This window comes from Thalassophryne amazonica, chromosome 19 (assembly GCF_902500255.1).
Source record: "Thalassophryne amazonica chromosome 19, fThaAma1.1, whole genome shotgun sequence".
NCBI classification, from domain to species: Eukaryota; Metazoa; Chordata; class Actinopteri; order Batrachoidiformes; family Batrachoididae; genus Thalassophryne; species Thalassophryne amazonica.
In genome coordinates, this window is record NC_047121.1 from 48624785 (window position 1) to 48643748 (window position 18964).

The 18964-nt window shown below is 41.1% G+C and overlaps 1 protein-coding gene across 2 annotated transcripts in view; it reads left to right on the plus strand.

The window, feature by feature from the left end:
• Nucleotides 1-18819, plus strand: part of asap3 (ArfGAP with SH3 domain, ankyrin repeat and PH domain 3) — a 61525-nt gene extending 42706 nt beyond the window's left edge. For both annotated transcript variants that reach the window (XM_034195289.1, XM_034195290.1), the window contains 13 exons: nucleotides 3080-3246; nucleotides 3364-3497; nucleotides 3599-3690; nucleotides 3805-3985; nucleotides 6578-6663; nucleotides 7677-7792; nucleotides 7872-7939; nucleotides 8430-8537; nucleotides 11596-11818; nucleotides 13604-13895; nucleotides 15532-15745; nucleotides 17639-17770; nucleotides 17952-18819. In XM_034195289.1, coding sequence (XP_034051180.1) covers nucleotides 3080-3246; nucleotides 3364-3497; nucleotides 3599-3690; nucleotides 3805-3985; nucleotides 6578-6663; nucleotides 7677-7792; nucleotides 7872-7939; nucleotides 8430-8537; nucleotides 11596-11818; nucleotides 13604-13895; nucleotides 15532-15745; nucleotides 17639-17770; nucleotides 17952-18026 — 1888 coding nt within the window. In that variant the 3' untranslated portion in view covers nucleotides 18027-18819. The remainder of the gene's footprint in view (nucleotides 1-3079; nucleotides 3247-3363; nucleotides 3498-3598; nucleotides 3691-3804; nucleotides 3986-6577; nucleotides 6664-7676; nucleotides 7793-7871; nucleotides 7940-8429; nucleotides 8538-11595; nucleotides 11819-13603; nucleotides 13896-15531; nucleotides 15746-17638; nucleotides 17771-17951) is intronic.
• The last annotated feature ends 145 nt before the right edge of the window (nucleotides 18820-18964 follow it).

The window sequence follows — 18964 nt, forward strand, 5'->3', positions numbered from 1 at the left end:
CATTGAAATAAATGCAGTCAGATCTTTGGACCAAAAAATGACTTATATTTACACATAAGATCCTTCTGAATGTAGTAAAGTAAATCTGCAAGCCCAGATCTGTCATTCAACGGAGAAATCTTCATTTGAAAATTACAAATTTACAGCTAGCATTTAGCCCTCCGCAAATTGTCCCTCTCATCATGGACGCTGCCGAGACGTCAGGGACAAGACCCTCTCCCAGCATGCATTGCGCGCGCCAACTGTAATTTGTGGATTTACGTCAGTTTGCATATGCACCTTTTTCTTGTCTTATACGGAAGGATCTACTTTTTAAAACTTCATATTGTCTTGCAGTACGCTTGGTGAGTACACATTTCTTTTATTTGTGCTTGAAAATTATTTTTGTGGACTTTTTCATACGCCCGTTTGATTGAGTGGTGTTGCATTGAAAATCTACTGTCTTAGGCAGTATTATTAGACGGTATTGCTTAAATTTTCATTGTTACGCAGATGATACCCAGCTTTATCTATCCATGAAGCCAGAGGACACACACCAATTAGCTAAACTGCAGGATTGTCTTACAGACATAAAGACATGGATGACCTCTAACTTCCTGCTTTTAAACTCAGATAAAACTGAAGTTATTGTACTTGGCCCCACAAATCTTAGAAACATGGTGTCTAACCAGATCCTTACTCTGGATGGCATTACCCTGACCTCTAGTAATACTGTGAGAAATCTTGGAGTCATTTTTGATCAGGATATGTCATTCAAAGCGCATATTAAACAAATATGTAGGACTGCTTTTTTGCATTTACGCAATATCTCTAAAATCAGAAAGGTCTTGTCTCAGAGTGATGCTGAAAAACTAATTCATGCATTTATTTCCTCTAGGCTGGACTATTGTAATTCATTATTATCAGGTTGTCCTAAAAGTTCCCTAAAAAGCCTTCAGTTAATTCAAAATGCTGCAGCTAGAGTACTGACAGGGACTAGAAGGAGAGAGCATATCTCACCCATATTGGCCTCTCTTCATTGGCTTCCTGTTAATTCTAGAATAGAATTTAAAATTCTTCTTCTTACTTATAAGGTTTTGAATAATCAGGTCCCATCTTATCTTAGGGACCTCGTAGTACCATATCACCCCAATAGAGCGCTTCGCTCTCAGACTGCAGGCTTACTTGTAGTTCCTAGGGTTTGTAAGAGTAGAATGGGAGGCAGAACCTTCAGCTTTCAGGCTCCTCTCCTGTGGAACCAGCTCCCAATTCAGATCAGGGAGACAGACACCCTCTCTACTTTTAAGATTAGGCTTAAAACTTTCCTTTTTGCTAAAGCTTATAGTTAGGGCTGGATCAGGTGACCCTGAACCATCCCTTAGTTATGCTGCTATAGACGTAAACTGCTGGGGGGTTCCCATGATGCACTGTTTCTTTCTCTTTTTGCTCTGTATGCACCACTCCGCATTTAATCATTGGTGATCGATCTCTGCTCCCCTCCACAGCATGTCTTTTTCCTGGTTCTCTCCCTCGGCCCCAACCAGTCCCAGCAGAAGACTGCCCCTCCCTGAGCCTGGTTCTGCTGGAGGTTTCTTCCTGTTAAAAGGGAGTTTTTCCTTCCCACTGTAGCCAAGTGCTTGCTCACAGGGGGTCGTTTTGACCGTTGGGGTTTTACATAATTATTGTATGGCCTTGCCTTACAATATAAAGCGCCTTGGGGCAACTGTTTGTTGTGATTTGGCGCTATATAAAAAAATTGATTGATTGATTGATTTCACCTCCGGTGTACCGTCGCGGGCTACGGAGGCGAGACCCGCAAAGAATTCAAGTCATTAAAAATATATAATCCTCTCTCAGCGGCCACGGAGCTCTGCGGCTCCGATTATTGAGACGTGCGGCGCTGCGGATTTTGCAGCAAGAAGTCTGTCCTTGCGAGCAACAGGTGTCACCGCGCGCACTGCATTAAAACGGCGAGCGTAGTCTCTGGACTTGTGCCAAGTTGGCTGCAACTCCATTCAGTAGACAGAGAGGTGGTGCCGGCTGCACAGCAGACACGGGGGTGTGAGTGCTGCAGCGGCATTTAACGAGCGCATGCACTCGGTAAGCGTATTGGGGGCAGTGAGAGCGAAGCGTCAGGGAATAATGTCGCCCGCTGTCGATGCCGCCACTGATCTGATCCCTGGATCTGAGCAAGCAGAGCTGTATCTCACATTCATTGCAGCTTACTTTTGGATGTTGAAACCAGGATGTGTATAACAGTAACATTACTAAGAGATAAAATCAATTTCAATGCAGGATCGGACTGAAGGCGGGAACGCGTCGTCTTGTCACCGACGTCATGGAAATGATCCGGATGTACAAACTGTTTTCACAGAGGGCTAAATGTTAGCTGCAAATTTGTCATTTTTAAACGAATATTTCTCCGCTGAATTACAAATTTGGGCTTACAGAGTTACTTTACTGCATTCACAAGGGTCTTATAAATACATATCAGCTATTTATTTTCTGAAATCTGACCACATTTATTTCAATGCAGGTCTCCTTTAAGCTTGCCTCAAATGTGTTAAAAAGGAAGTTCTACATGCAGAACAAAGGTGCGACTTATACCCCAGTGCAACATAAATGTGTGTTTGTTTTATCCTTTTCTTTTTTTCTGACTGGTGAAACCAATACTCCAGAAAATACGGTAGCTTTCAGGGTGCTGTTTGTTTTTGTTATGTAAAAATCTGCATTTTATCTTGACGGTGAAGGATGTTGTATATGCAAAAGTCCATTCTGTTTAACACTAAAGTGATACATGCTGTCTAAACCACATCAACATAAATATGCAGAAGAACGCTTGGACTTGAAGCTGATAATGTTAAAGTGTTGACAACTTGTAACTGTGTGTGTAATTAAAATACATGTGGTGGACTAAATATGATCTTTCAGTGAAAAGAGAGAAATGATCGATCATGTATGTTCACTTGGTGCCATAGTGTTCTGTGGCCATTCCTCCTATCATTTGTGCCATTACAAAATGCTTTAATGTGAAATTGAAAACAAGCACCGACTGTATCCTACCTGTTCCTGAAGTCCATTCTCTTTATGTCTGCTTTAGCTGGGTATCAGTACTGCAGAATAGTAAAGAGGAGGCTCTCAATACAGCATTAGGAGGCGACCAGCTCCACCTCCAGGACAGTGGACTCCAGGAACTATCCCGAGCCATTATCACTGAGCTCCGACAAATGCCTGGCAACGAAGCCTGTGCCGACTGTGGAGCTGCAGGTCAGCCAGAATTAAATGTGAAGATTAAAAAGAAAGGAGTTCAAAAGTAATTTCGGCTCACGAGTGTTAATGTTGACATATTTGAAAAACCTGTCTGATTTATTTTGTGCATCTCAGATCCAACATGGCTTTCCACCAATCTCGGCATCCTGACCTGTATAGAATGTTCTGGCATCCATCGAGAGCTGGGTGTCCACTACTCCAGGATCCAATCTCTCACTCTGGACTTCCTTAGCACTTCTGAGCTACTGGTACACAACCAACAGGATCTGATGGATTTTGTATAGTTATGTCTTCCTAATTACAGACATTATGTACTTTTGCTAATAATCTAACCGCCTGTGTGTCACAGTTGGCTGTAAGTATTGGCAACAGCAGATTCAATGATATTATGGAGGCAGGTCTTCCAAATGACTCTGTCAAGCCACTGCCACAAAGTGACATGTAAGAACCAAATGTCTTTCAAACACAATCTGAATAGTCAAAGACAGTTTGACTTTATTTTTGTATTTTTCCTTTTAGTTTTTTTTATTATTAAAATATTTCTTTTGCAATCAGGAATGCCCGAAAAGAGTACATTGTGGCGAAGTACGCTGAGCGTCGATATGTCCTACGAAGGGAAGAAGTGGATCCTTGCCGACTGTATGATGCCGTGAAGAGTCGTGACCTCAGTTCCCTTCTACAGCTTTATGCTGAGGGAGCGGACCTAGCAAAACCACTCGCATTACCTGAAAGACAGGTGAGGACAACTTGTAGAATTAGCTAATTTAGACACCAGCATTGCTACTTGGAATCAGTGTCCTGGACTCAGCCTCCAGAATTGTATCTGTATGCAGTGAAAATGCTGAACTTGTACAGACTTTCACTTACCTCTGCAGTCACATTTCATGTCCCTGAGTCCTCTGCCTTTGAGATCAGGAGATACCCGGGAAACTCCTGTGGAACCGTGAAGTTGCTCGACAGAAGTGTTGGGTGATGCCAATATCTTTGCAAGAGAATGAAGGTCCAAGTCTTTATGGTTCTGGTGTTTCTTGTCTTACTGTATGGTTGTGACACTTGGACCTTAACTCACACAGAAAGCAAATCTTTGCAAGTTGATATAAATTCAAATATCAAAGCCAAGACAATGGGTTGCATAAGTAATGGGTCCCTTGCTATAACCCACGTAAATCAGCAGTTTTATTGCCAGTTTTCTTTAGATAAGTCGGGACAGATACATGAACATTTCCAAGTTACTGAATGTGTTTTGGATGTTATTTACATAAATTATGAAGAAATATAAACAGTATGGTACTCTATGGTAAATCTGTGTGGAGTAGATAATTCTCAAAAACCGGAGTGACAGTGTAAGAATGAGACTAGTGAGGAAAGACACCCAGATAACCCAGTAGAAGTTATAAGCTTCTGTGGCTGCCATTTGGCTGCAAGTTTTGCATTTTGCATCACTGCTCGTAGCAGTCATGAAATACTCCAGAAGATAACCTATTGGCACGACTGCTTACAGCAAGAAAATCCTCTTTCTCACTTTCACAGATTTACAGGTCTAAGTTTAAAACCTTGTCCATACCTTGGAAAACTTTAGAGGATGTCCGTGATGAACCGGAATACTCTGTCATTGTGTTGTGGTCTTGCTTTAACCATGGCGGGATTTTCACAATTCTGGGAAGTTTTATTTGTCACGTTGTGAACTCTGACGTACTGTGATAATCCCTTGCATGTTTGTGGAGGCAGTAACATGCTATGACCTCACTGGGAGGTTATTTTGAAACACCAAGGTTGTGCTGAAGTTATATTATGGACGTGCTCAGTTGCTTCTGCACAAGTCACATAGTACAAGTCCAGTGCACTCGATCACATTTGTGTGCAGCTGTGATCTTTGCACACCAGTTTGTCGCGGTTATAGATTGCCATCGACTCGGCTGCATATCTGTTAATGTTTTAAGGCTTTAATGATGTGTAAATTGTGCTCTTTTTGTACACGGTGCATATGGGTAGGGCCGCGAGAGCCATTTTTCCAAACATTCTCACTACTTTTCCGGCCTCTTCAGATGTTCTCTCAGCCTGTACTGTCTCTCAGAATCTTGAGTGCCTTGCTGTTTTCTCTTTAATCACATTCTGCCCTCCTGTCAGACACTTCCTGCTGTGAAAATGTGTGTGTGTTGGGGTGGGGGGATACTGTATATGTGTGTTTTATGTTGTTTGGCCCTTGTTTATTGTTTCATCTTTGAGGTCAAAGCTCATGTCTCTTGAGAAAAGTAAGACAAGCTCATTGAATTACAAATGCACTTTTCACTCTCTTCCGCCTCAGTTTTTCCACTTCAGAAAGCACAAAGTTGAACCTTGAACTTATTCCATAATTTGTAACTTCTCATGCTGGATTGGCTCTAGCGGTTTTCAGACTTGGATAGGACAGGCTTCTATGTATACTGGTGTGTTGAAAATTGCAGTAATGTTTTGTACAGATGGAAAATCCCTTTAATGTAAAACATTCAGATTCTGTAGAGACCTTCAAGTCCAGACTGAAGACGCATCTATTCTCCCTCTCATATGGTTAGCATACTGGCATAATATGGAACTATGCTTTCTATCCCTTTAACTCATCTTATTAGCAATGGAGCCAGTTTCGTCCTCACTTCATCTAAATTCTGGGTCTGTTAGTGAAGCTCAGGGCTAGCTGCTGGCAATCACCTTAGTGTTCTCTCTATTTCCCTGTCAATTTACTGCTGGTAAACTCGTCCCTTAGGTGTAGTTATTTCTGGCCAACTGATTCTGCTCTTTTTCTGTCTGTCTGAGGCACTGGTGCCATCTTGCAAGGCTGATGGCCGTGCAGCACAGGACACTGGGTTGACCAGGAGATGATGCCCTGGCTGAACATGACGCAGCACACTGCAGTCTGCTTTTGGAATGTACTTCCTATATGATGACGTGATGGATGGGTGCTGATCCCGCATCTCAGGGTGCCGGATGACCCCCTGCCAATGGCTGCATGCCCATCTCAATAATGCACTTTGTTTTGATGCTATTTTGGTTTTTCTCTTTCCTGTTTCTTCAGCTTGATTAAAAACTCTGTAAAAACCTTGTAACTGTTAGTTTGGCCTAAGCAGTGGGTCACCCCTTTGAGTCTGATCTGCTTGAGGTTTCTTCCTTAACATCATCTGGGGGAGTTTTTCCTTACCACTGTCACCTGTGTGCTTGCTCTAGGGGTTGGTAAGGTTCGACTGTACTCGTGTGAAGCACCTTGAGGCAGCTTTGTTGTGATTTAGTGCTGTATAAATGGAAATAAATTGAAATGAATGTGAGTGTATATTCCACATTCTTCTTCTCTTTCAAGGGTATCAAAGAGACGGCGCTCCATCTGGCAGTCCGTCTAGAAGAGAAGACTTCTCTGGCACTGGTGGATTTCCTCTGCCAGAACAGGTCAGGCACACACTGGGCTTGTGTGTGACTTACACACACTTTGTATTTACACCTTGGGTAGCATTTCAGTTTGAAGTTTGGTCCAGTGCTGCTTGATTAAGGCAAAAATCATAACCAAAATTTTTATGCTTATTTATTTTTTGTTATTGGTCAAAATTGAAACCACGATTAACAGAATTATTTGTTGGCTTTTGAACATTTTAACTATGGAATTTCTTTAAATATAACTTCAGTTTTATATATCATTGAACCAAAAAGCAATAAAAAATAAAAATTAAATTATAACCTCCTGCCAACTCATAAATGGGTAAAGAGGTGGAGCATGGACAAGACTGTGATTTGGGTGTGATGAATGAAACTCAGATATTCTCCTTTCTTGGAGTTACACAGCTAGCTTAGGCTAACAAGCCAACCTTTGTTGAGGTGTTTTTTTAACACATATTTTTGCAGACTGAGCGTAATGAGCCATAATGATGGCTCAGTTGCATGTGTTAAAAGTTATGATGAGCACATTGCATCAGTATCTATGGAAACATCAATGCAGCTAACCCAACCAAGCTATTGAGACCTGCTAATTAGTACAAACAGGGCTAGCATACAAATTAAATAATAATAAAATTTCAGTCATTGGAAATAACTGGAGTACTGCGTTTTGAGATGGTCCTTTATACATTTAACAACATAGAAAGCCAAATTATCTCAGATATTTCTAATAAAGAAGAACAAATAAGAAAAGAAAGAAAGAATAAAGAAAGGACAAACACAGAACCTCAGCAGCTAGCAGAAAATGTTCCCAACTTTGGCCATGTGGTACACACACACTGGAAGTTGCTGCTTGGATTCGTCACCCATGTTAAAAGGAGAAAATCATAGCAAAACAGAATGCAGAAAAATAGTTATCACAGGAAGCCAAAATCGTAATTGAAATCAAAATTTGATCATTTGCCCAACTCTAGTTTGAACTGTAGACTTCCTCAATGCTGACACGATTGTAATTTTAATTCTTTCTGCAGCAACTGTTTGGAGAAGAAAACTGCTGAAGGAAACACGGCTCTCCACTACAGCATCCTGCATCACAAACCAGAGTCACTCAAGCTCCTGCTAAAAGCAAAGGCAGCTTTAAACACAGGTACCTCTCAATGTACGCATTCACCATCAGCACAGTGTGATCCATAAATACTTAAACCGTTTACATCTGTGCCCTCTAGTGAACACAGCAGGAGAGACAGCTCTTGATCTCTCCAGGCGGCTGCAACACAAGCAGTGTGTGGACCTGGTGAGGCTCTGTTTCTTTTCATTTAACTTCAAGTTTAAAATAAAAAAGCACACATAGTCAGGAGGTTTAACTGAGGGGTCGTGTTACAATATTAAAACGGCAACGTGAAGGTCTATTTCAGAAATGAACCACAGCTGGAAATACTACCTTCAGACAACTCCCTCTGCAGGAAACCTGAGCTACAAGCCAACTCCCAATGCAAGGAATCTGTTCCTCAAGTCCCAATGTGCATTATTTAGAAATGAGAGTCCTATTTTCTTAACAAGCATCTGTCTTTCTGTGAATCAGATTGGATACTGAAACACCCTGTTTAATTGTCTACTTTGTGGTGTAGAAATGAAAATCAGAAATGGTTAAATCACTGCTTTCTCTATTGCTCAACTTACCTGAGTGGACTGGCCGTACCAATTTACAAAAACTTAGTTGACCTGAAACAGCACTTTCTCAATCTTTGGATTGACTATCTCCTTTTCCTGTATGGATATTTTAGTTGGAACTGGCACAGAGCGGGAAGTTTAACTCTCAGATCCATGTGGAGTTCACGTGGGAGACTCAGTCTCAGGAGCTATACGACAGTGAAGATGACTTGGACGAAAGGGTAAACTGTTCACAACACTCATCCTGCTCAGCCAGCTCATGTATGTGTATGTACAGTAGTGTTCAGAATAATAGTAGTGCTATGTGACTAAAAAGATTAATCCAGGTTTTGAGTATATTTCTTATTGTTACATGGGAAACAAGGTACCAGTAGATTCGGTAGATTCTCACAAATCCAACAAGACCAAGCATTCATGATATGCACACTCTTAAGGCTATGAAATTGGGCTATTAGTAAAAAAAAAAAGTAGAAAAGGGGGTGTTCACAATAATAGTAGTGTGGCACTCAGTCAGTGAGTTCATCAATTTTGTGGAACAAACAGGTGTGAATCAGGTGTCCCCTATTTAAGGATGAAGCCAGCACCTGTTGAACATGCTTTTCTCTTTGAAAGCCTGAGGAAAATGGGACGTTCAAGACATTGTTCAGAAGAACAGTGTAGTTTGATTAAAAAGTTGATTGGAGAGGGGAAAACTTATACGCAGGTGCAAAAAATTATAGGCTGGTTATCTACAATGATCTCCAATGCTTTAAAATGGACCAAAAAAAAAAAAAAAAACAGAGATGCGTGGAAGAAAACGGAAAACAACCATCAAAATGGATAGAAGAATAACCAGAATGGCAAAGGCTCACCCATTGATCAGCTCCAGGATGATCAAAGACAGTCTGGAGTTACCTGTAAGTGCTGTGACAGTTAGAAGACACCTGTGTGAAGCTAATTTATTTGCAAGAATCCCCCGCAAAGTCCCTCTGTTAAATAAACGACGTGCAGAAGAGGATACAATTCGCCAAAGAACACATCAACTGGCCTAAAGAGAAATGGAGGAATATTTTGTGGACTGATGAGAGTAAAATTGTTCTTTTTGGGTCCAAGGGCCACAGACAGTTTGTGAAACGACCCCTAAACTCTGAATTCAAGCCACAGTTCACAGTGAAGACAGTGAAGCATGGTGGTGCAAGCATCATGATATGGGCATGTTTCTCCTACTGTGGTGTTGCGCCTATATATCGCATACCAGGTATCATGGATCAGTTTGGATATGTCAAAATACTTGAAGAGGTCATGTTGCCTTATGCTGAAGAGGACATGCCCTTGAAATGGGTGTTTCAACAAGACAATGACCCCAAGCACACTAGTAAATATGTAAAATCTTGGTTCCAAACCAACAAAATTAATGCCTTGCAGATGTGAAGAAATCATGAAAAACTGTGGTTATACTAGTTTAGTGATTCACAGGATTGCTAAAAAAAAAAAAAGCAGTTTGAACATAATAGTTTTGAGTTTGTAGCGTCAACAGCAGATGCTACTATTATTGTGAACACCCCCTTTTCTACTTTTTTTTTTTTTTTTTTTACTAATGGCCCAATTTCATAGCCTTAAGAGTGTGCATATCATGAATGCTTGGTCTTGTTGGATTTGTGAGAATCTACTGAATCTACTGGTACCTTGTTTCCCATGTAACAATAAGAAATATACTCAAAACCTGGATTAATCTTTTTAGTCACATAGCACTACTATTATTCTGAACACTACTGTACGTTGTGTGTGTGTGTGTGTGTGTGTGCGTGTGTGTGTATATATATATATATATATATATATATATATATAATTTTTAGATATTTGCAAATTTATTACCAATAAAAAACTAAGAAATCCCATGTACATAAGTATTCACAGCCTTTGCCTTGAAGCTCAAAATTGAAGGTTCCACAGTTGACAGTGCATGTCAGAGTACAAACGAAGCATGATGTCGCAGGAATCGTCTGTAGACCTCTGAGACAGGATTGTCTCGAGGCACAAGACTGGGGAAGGGTACAGAAACATTTGTGCTGCTTTGAAGGTCCCAGTGAGCACAGCGGCCTCCATTGTCCATAAATGAAAGAACTTCGGATCCACCCGGACTCTTCCTAGAGCTGGCCGCCCGTCTAAACTGAGTGATTGGGAGAGAAGGGCCTTAGTCATGGAGGTGACCAAGAACCCGATGGTCAGTCTGTCAGAGCTGCAGCATTCCTGTGTGGAGAGAGAACCTTCCAGAAGCACAACCATCTCTGCAGCAATCCACCAATCATGCCTGTATGGTAGAGTGGCCAGACAGAAGCCACTCCTTAGAAAAGGCACATGACAGCCCACCTGGAGTTTGCCAACAGGCACCTGAAGGAGTCTCAGGCCATGAGAAACAAAATTATCTGGTCTGATAAGACAAAGAATGAACTCTTTGGCATGAATACGAGGCGTCATGTTTGGAGGAAACCATGGCGGTGGCAGCATCATGCCCTGGAGATGTTTTTCAGTGGCAGGAACTGGGAGACTAGTCAGGATTGAGGGAAAGATGAATGGTGCAACATCCAGAGACATCCTGGATGAAAACCTGCTCCAGAGCGCTCTTTGCCTCAGACTGGGGTGATGGTTCATGTGTCAGCGAGACAATGACCCTAAACACACAGCCAAGATATCAAAGGAGTGGCTTCACGACAACTCTGTGAATGTCCTTGAGTGACCCAGCTAAGGACAACTCTGTGAATGTCCTTGAGTGACCCAGCTAGAGCCCAGACCTGAATCCGATCGGACATCTCTGGAAAGCTCTGAAAATGGCTGTACACCGACGGTCCCCATCCAACCTGATGGAGTTTGAGAGGTGCTGCAAAGAGGAATGGACAAATCTGTCCAATGATAGGTGCACCAAGCTTGTGACATCATATTCAAGAGGCTGTAATTACTGCCAAAGGTGCTTCAAGAAAGTAAGGGTGTGAATACTGATATACACGTGATGTCTTTGTTTTTTTTAATTTGACAAAATTTCTAAAAAAAAAAAAAAAAAAAAAAAAAACTTTTGTCATGTTATCATTATGGGGTGTTTTGAGCAGAGGTTTAAGGGGGAAAAATAAATTTACTCCATTTTGGAATACGGCTGTAACATAACAAAATGTGGAAAAAGTGAATACTTTCTTGATGCTGTGTGTGTGTGTGTGTGTGTGTGTGTGTGTGTGTGTGTGTGTGTGTGTGTGTGTGTGTGTGTGTATCGTCGACTGTATTGAGGGGGCTTCTCCACATGTCTCCCAGGCAAGCCCATTATCCAAAAACCGTGCAACACCTCCCACAAATGGAGGTTCTGGAGCTTCCTTCACCAGTTGGAGTGTGGATAATGGTGCCATTGCAGCCACAGCCAACAGGCCTTGTCAGACCTATGAGAACCTGGACTTCTTGTACAAAAATCCCCCAACTAACAGCGCCCCCACAGGAGCACCTTTGCCGCCACCACTCCCAGCAAAATCGATCCAAAGAGGTGAGCTGCTAAGTAGCCAAAAACCTGCACTTACCCAACCTGTATTCCTTTACCCTGTCTAAAAAAAAAAAAAAAAAAATTACAAGGGTCATGAAATGTGTTATGCAGAAATCATACAGTATGACAAAAATACAACCCCTGTACTACAGAGGTTGTAGTCAGACAACTTCTCTTCTGAACTCATTCAATTGTGTGAACTGTTTCATGATAAAATGCCTAAATCTTTATTTATCATATACTGAGAAGTAATCAGTACAAATCTCAGTGCCGTCAAATCAGAACTGGGAGCATGTGCATGTGCTGCGTGTCACCACATCCGCCACACTACAGAACCACCCTGGGTCCTGGATGGAAACCACCCAGGCAAACAATCGCTCAGTCTGCACCTCTCTATCATCTATCTGCTGCAGCCATGAGAAACATAGGTGGCACTTTGAGCTTCTCCAACCTCTTGTGTCCTCAACACTGAGGCACCTGTGTGCTGGATCAAGTACAGAGAAACGTACCAGATGGCCAAAATATCGTAACTGGTGTTATCTCACAATGCAAGTAGCCTCAGCCTTGTCTTTCTACGTAACTGTTCATTTGATACAAAGTCCTTTGAGCAGTACCCAAGGACGAGACCTAGTACCAAAGACATCTAATCATCACTTTAGGTCACGGGACAGGAAGTACCAGGATCCTAAAGACACGGACCTTTATTCTCCTGCAAAGATATCTGCATCAGCAAACACTTCTGTCTGGTATCTTTCACTCTGCAGGGAGGCATCACAATGCAAGTGATAATCATCTGACAGAAAGTGCCTGGGATTATGATTATCCTGGATCAAGACTAAGATCCCATCATACCGTAACTTCCTGGACTCAGCCATTAGAAGTGTATCTATGTGGTGAAAATGTTGAACTTGGAGAGATGTTCGCTTAACTTTGCAGTGACGTTCATCTCTCTGGGTCCTGTGCCTTTAAAATCAGGAGACGTCTGGGAAGAGCTTATGGAGACGTGAGGTCACCGGACAGAAGTGTTTAGTGAAGCCGATACCTCTGCAGGAGAATGAAGGGTTCTGGTGCTTCCTGTTTTACAATATGGTTTGAGACTTGGATGTTAACCAGTAACCTAAGGCAAAGGCTAAAACTGTGCAACCACATACGAGGTCTATTAGAAAAGTATCCGACCTTATTATTTTTTTTCAAAAACCATAATCTCTCATCAGCCCTTAAAATTTTCACCAAAAACCGTCTGAATTTCTCGACTGGTGTCCACTTGGATGTGCCTTACAGTTTCTGAAAAAATTTTGATCAAGCAAAGCACCAGTCTCTCAGGAAGTTCTCAGACAAAGGAATTTCGACGGGAGGGGTGGACCAGTGCTCACTCAAAGCCTGCCCACAGGCGAATGACGCAACTGACAGGCGTGAAAAACTCATGCATGCGCACGAGGGTTCAAGCTTGTCTGATGTAATCGCATGTGATTCAAATCCATATAGTTTTTGAAAAAATAAAAAAAAGTCGGTTTCTTTTCTAATAGACCTCGTATTCGTCTATCAAAGTGAAGATACTCACTTTAACTAAAAATTTGGTTAAAGCATTTATACGGGGGTCAAGTTGCTCATTGGCACAATAACCCTGATTGTATGACTGTCCACTGATTGTTTTAAAATGCAGCACCCTTCGTGAACCCATTTCTTATTTTAATGTAACAAATTGAAACTGTTGAGTGATTTATAACATGTACTGGCTTTAATCTGCCTCTTCCATTCACTTATTTGACTTATATTCTGTCTGTGCAGGTCGCTCAGATCCTCAGATATCACTCACCACCCATGAAGGCAGCCACCTTTTAAGACACTGCTCATACCCAGCCTCTCACTCTTGCAGTCCCCAAATGCAGGCAAAACATGACCCCCCTCCTGCTAGCACAGAAAACCAAGGCCAAGGGGGAAAACCGCCTAAATCTTCCTTTGGCCAGGGAGGTCTGCTGAAGTCACAAAGGCTGACGTGGGAAGGTGCACCTGGTGCTAACTCTGGGTCTCATAACAGTGTGTCACCAACATCTTCTCAGACCCACACAGGACCTGTTAGGTGAGCTAGAACCAGTAATTTCTCTAAATCCATACTTATGTGCTCATAAAACAAGCTTGTGAAGCCCATTTTAACCAAAAAACTGATTATCTGCACCGAAAACCATTCATCTACTCAGCAGTGGTAGAGATCTGACATTTCCACATGGAACTTTATAACTCAGGGTCCTCTACAATTATGTCAATGTGAAGGGAATTTATTTACACCGGAGTCACTAGCTGTGCTGTGAAAAAGCACCTCTGTCACGGCAAAGCGCATTTGAAGATCTTCTAAATCTGAAAGTTTGGGAGGGATTTCCACAGTTCTGAATCAGGGTTTATGACACACATCTCACACTTCCTGTGAAATAGCTGACAAACCATTTTCAAGGCACATTCATTTTTGATTTGGTAAATAGTCATGAAACATTTTTCGCTTAAAATGTGTATTTACCTTATGTGTATACCTACAAGTGGCTGATTGGGATCAGAGAACTCCAACAGAAACTGGTGATGCCAGCCAGACATAGTGTTTGTTGCTTTTGACTTAATTCATGTGCATATGAAATACATTGTGCAGCAGATAAGAGAATATTTAGAGCAGAATCCTGCAAATGGTGATAAAAGCGTCAAATTCGGCAGAAATACTCCTCAGACAATCCTCTTTTGAAAAAAATGATTGGCCACTTGAATTTTCAGTTGGCATTCAGGTAGGGGTCAATTGAAGAATTACACAGGAGTCAAAATTAAAAGATGCTCCAATCATATTGAAAAATATTCCACATTATTTGCCTGATCATAAAGATTCCAAAAAGGTATAGTTTGGACTATCTGTGACTGAATTCTATGGAGTTATGGGATAAAAACAGCAAGAATGGTGACAAAGGTCAGTGTCGGTTTGTACAGGGGTCAAAAGTTAAAGTTGCTCCAATTTTGGTAAAAAGTGATGCAAATTACTAGTTGAGTTAACATGGTTTTAAAAAGGAATAGTTTGGACCATGTATCATCCTTACTTATCATGTTATGGGGTAACATATGTCACGTCAGAGAATCCAATAGACGTTGACCTTGTTTGACCTTTACTTTGGAGACCAAGCATTCAACACTGTCAAAACTATTCCATTTATTAATTCTATTAGCTCAATCAATAATTTGCATCATTTTTTACCAAAATTGGAGCAACTTTAACTTTTGACCCCTGTACAAAATGAAACTGACCTTTGTCACCATTCTTGCTATTTTTATCCCATAACTCCATAGAATTCAGTCACAGATTGTCCAAACTATATCTTTTTGGAATCTTTATGATCAGGTAAATAATGTGGAATATTTTTCAATATGATTGGAGCATCTTTTAATTTTGACCTCTGTGTAATTCTTCAATTGACCCCTACCTAACCACCGATTGAAAAGTCAAGTGGCCAGTCGTTTTTTTTTTTTCAAAAGAGGAGTGTCTACGGAGTATTTCTGTCGAATTTATTGTTTTTATCACCATTTGCATGATTGTTTCACTTATCTGCTGCACTAACAGGGATTTTGCAACACCAGAACAAAATATTTCAAGAGGATGATTTTGTTTCATCTGGACTGGAAAAAGGGTTTTAAAACTGAGGTGCTGTTAATCACCATTATTTCATGTCTTCTGTGACCTTCACCAGTTCACAGAAGACCACATCGTACCGTCGAACCATCTACGGAAGTGGTGTCCAAGGGAAGTGCAGCGTGTTGTCTCCCACCTCTCAGGGCAGCCAGGAGGAGCTGTACTGCAGTTTGGTGGGGAATAATTTATGTCTTGGTTCGTGTGCTGCTTCATCCACAGCATCATCACCGACCATGCCTTCAGTTGCCCCACGATCCCGCAAGAACGCTATGGTACAAACACACACAAAGTTCTAAATTTATACTGTGCATCCGGAAAGTATTCACAGCTCTTCACTTTTTCCACATTTTGTTACGTTACAGCTTTATTCCAAAATGAATTAAGTTAATTTTTTTTCATTCAAAATTCTATTCACAACACCCCATAATGACAACATGAAAAAGTTTTTTCTTTTTTTGCAACTTTAGTAAAAAAAAAAACCAAGAAAGAAATCACGTGTACATACAGTAGTGTTCAGAATAATAGTAGTGCTATGTGACTAAAAAGATTAATCCAGGTTTTGAGTATATTTCTTATTGTTACATGGGAAACAAGGTACCAGTGGATTCAGTAGATTCTCACAAATCCAACAAGACCAAGCATTCATGACATGCACACTCTTAAGGCTATGAAATTGGGCTATTAGTAAAAAAAAAAAGTAGAAAAGGGGGTTCACAATAATAGTAGCATCTGCTGTTGATGCTACAAACTCAAAACTATTATATTCAAACTGCTTTTTTAGCAATCCTGTGAATCACTAAATTAGTATTTAGTTGTATAACCACAGTTTTTCATGATTTCTTCCCATCTGCGAGGCATTAATTTTGTTGGTTTGGAACCAAGATTTTACTCATTTACTCGTGTGCTTGGGGTCATTGTCTTGTTGAAACACCCATTTCAAGAGCATGCCCTCTTCAGCATAAGGCAACATGACCTCTTCAAGTATTTTGACATATCCAAACTGATCCATGATACCTGGTATGCGATATATAGGCCCAACACCATAGTAGGAGAAACATGCCCATATCATGATGCTTGCACCACCATGCTTCACTGTCTTCACTGTGAACTGTGGCTTGAATTCAGAATTTGGGGGTCGTCTCACAAACTGTCTGTGGCCCTTGGACCCAAAAAGAACAATTTTACTCTCATCAGTCCACAAAATATTCCTCCATTTCTCTTTAGGCCAGTTGATGTGTTCTTTGGCGAATTGTTCTTTGGCTTCACACAGGCGTCTTCTAACTGTCACAGCACTTACAGGTAACTCCAGACTGTCTTTGATCATCCTGGAGCTGATCAGTGGGTGAGGCTTTGCCATTCTGGTTATTCTTCTATCCATTTTGATGGTTGTTTTCTGTTTTCTTCCACGCGTCTCTGGTTTTTTTTTTGTCCATTTTAAAGCATTGGAGATCATTGTAGATGAACAGCCTATAATTTTTTGTACCTGTGTATAAGTTTTCCCCTCTCCAATCAACTTTTTAATCAAACCACGCTGTTCTTCTGAACAATGTCTTGAACGTCCCATTTTCCTCAGGCTTTCAAAGTGAAAAGCATGTTCAACAGGTGCTGGCTTCATCCTTAAATAGGGGACACCTGATTCACACCTGTTTGTTCCACAAAATTGACGAACTCACTGACTGAATGCCACACTACTATTATTGTGAACACCCCCTTTTCTACTTTTTTTTTTAACTAATAGCCCAATTTCATACCATTAAGAGTGTGCATATCATGAATGCTTGGTCTTGTTGGATTTGTGAGAATCGACTGAATCTACTGGTACCTTGTTTCCCATGTAACAATAAGAAATATACTCAAAACCTGGATTAATCTTTTTAGTCACATAGCACTACTATTATTCTGAACGCTACTGTAAGTATTCACACCCGTTGCTCAATACGTTGTTGATGCACCTTTGGCAGCAATTACATCTGAACTCTTCTTGAATGTGATGCTACAAGCTTGGTGCACCTATCTTTTGGCAGGCTATAATTTTTTTATGCAAACTAAAACAATAATTTGTCATGTCATCAGTGCTGGATAAGTTTTCCCCCACAAGAGTCAGGAAAAAAATTCAATCCTGGTATAAATTTCCAATGATGGAGAAATTGATTATGTGTCTGCAGGTTTCTGTCAGCAGGCCCCATCATAAACGTGTCAAGGCGTTAGTGGACTACAGAGCAGTCAGTTCTGAGCACCTTGACTTTTTTAAAGATGAGATAATTGTGGTCACAGCCACAAATGACTCCCACTGGTGGGTAAGTGTAACTGCAGTATTTTGATTTCAGTTGTATTGTGAACCATTGCTTTTTTTTTTTTGTTTTGTTTTTTAGAGTTTTTTTTCCTGTCAAGTGTGTTTGGAAAGCAATGTAAAAGGTTTCACATTAAGTTCAACTGTGAAATACAGAGAAGTGACTGCATGTTGTACTTATTTGACAGGTCGGTCATATAGAGGGGGAGCCTTCCAGAAAGGGGATCTTTCCTGTCAACTATGTGCACAAGCTGACAGACTGAAGGCACGTCGGGATGTCAGAGTCTTGTTTGAGGAAAAACCCAACCAGCACAGGATGCTTACTGAAACCCTATCTTCCTCACACTGTGGGATTTATCTACGAGAGTAGACCAGTGGATCAAAAATGTACTCAAACAAGGATTTTAGGAAACAGTAAGAGGATATATGGTATAATCCAAGTGGTACATGTGGATAATAACAGACTCGTCTTTGGATTTATACCCTCACCTGGAACCGACTGCTTTTGCTTTTGTACCTTCCAACATAATTCCACAGGTCTGTGTTGTTTTAAAGCTGTATAATTGCTTTTGAGAAGTACAAATGCATTTGCAGTGGAGCACAAACTCTTCTGATGTTCTATCATATATTTGAGCATTAATATTACACTTGCACTGCAGAAGATTGAGTCGTCCGTAGTGATCTTTGCTCTGCGTTTCGAGGCACCGCTTACCGACAAAGACAAAATCCATTCAAGGCACTTTAAAAATCAACAGGAAATTCCTCCGAGAGGTGGCCGAAGTGTAAATGTGTGTCCGGCTGTACGGTGATGGAGCTGCTTTTATTTCTGAACGGAAATTCTAGTTCGTTCGCCGCCTTCCCTGGAACTCTGAAACTTGTTCTGTACCTGCCAGTCTGTCTCCAGCAAAATGCCAGACAAGTGAGACGTCCAAGGAGAGACATGAAACTTTACCCTGCCCATCTTTGCTAAAGGCACGACTGGCTGGACCCTGGCCGCAAAGGATCCGTTTTCCTCTGGCTCCGTACATCCCTCTCTGGAGAATAAGAAAGATTTATTAAGTGGGGGGAAAAAAGGCTTATTTTGAAGTGGCATTTTGATGTTGCAGGTGATTTGTTCACATACTTACCTGTCAGAACAGATAAAAACAATCACACCTGCAGAGTTGGATCCCAACATTTACAAGAACAAAAGGCCAGCACA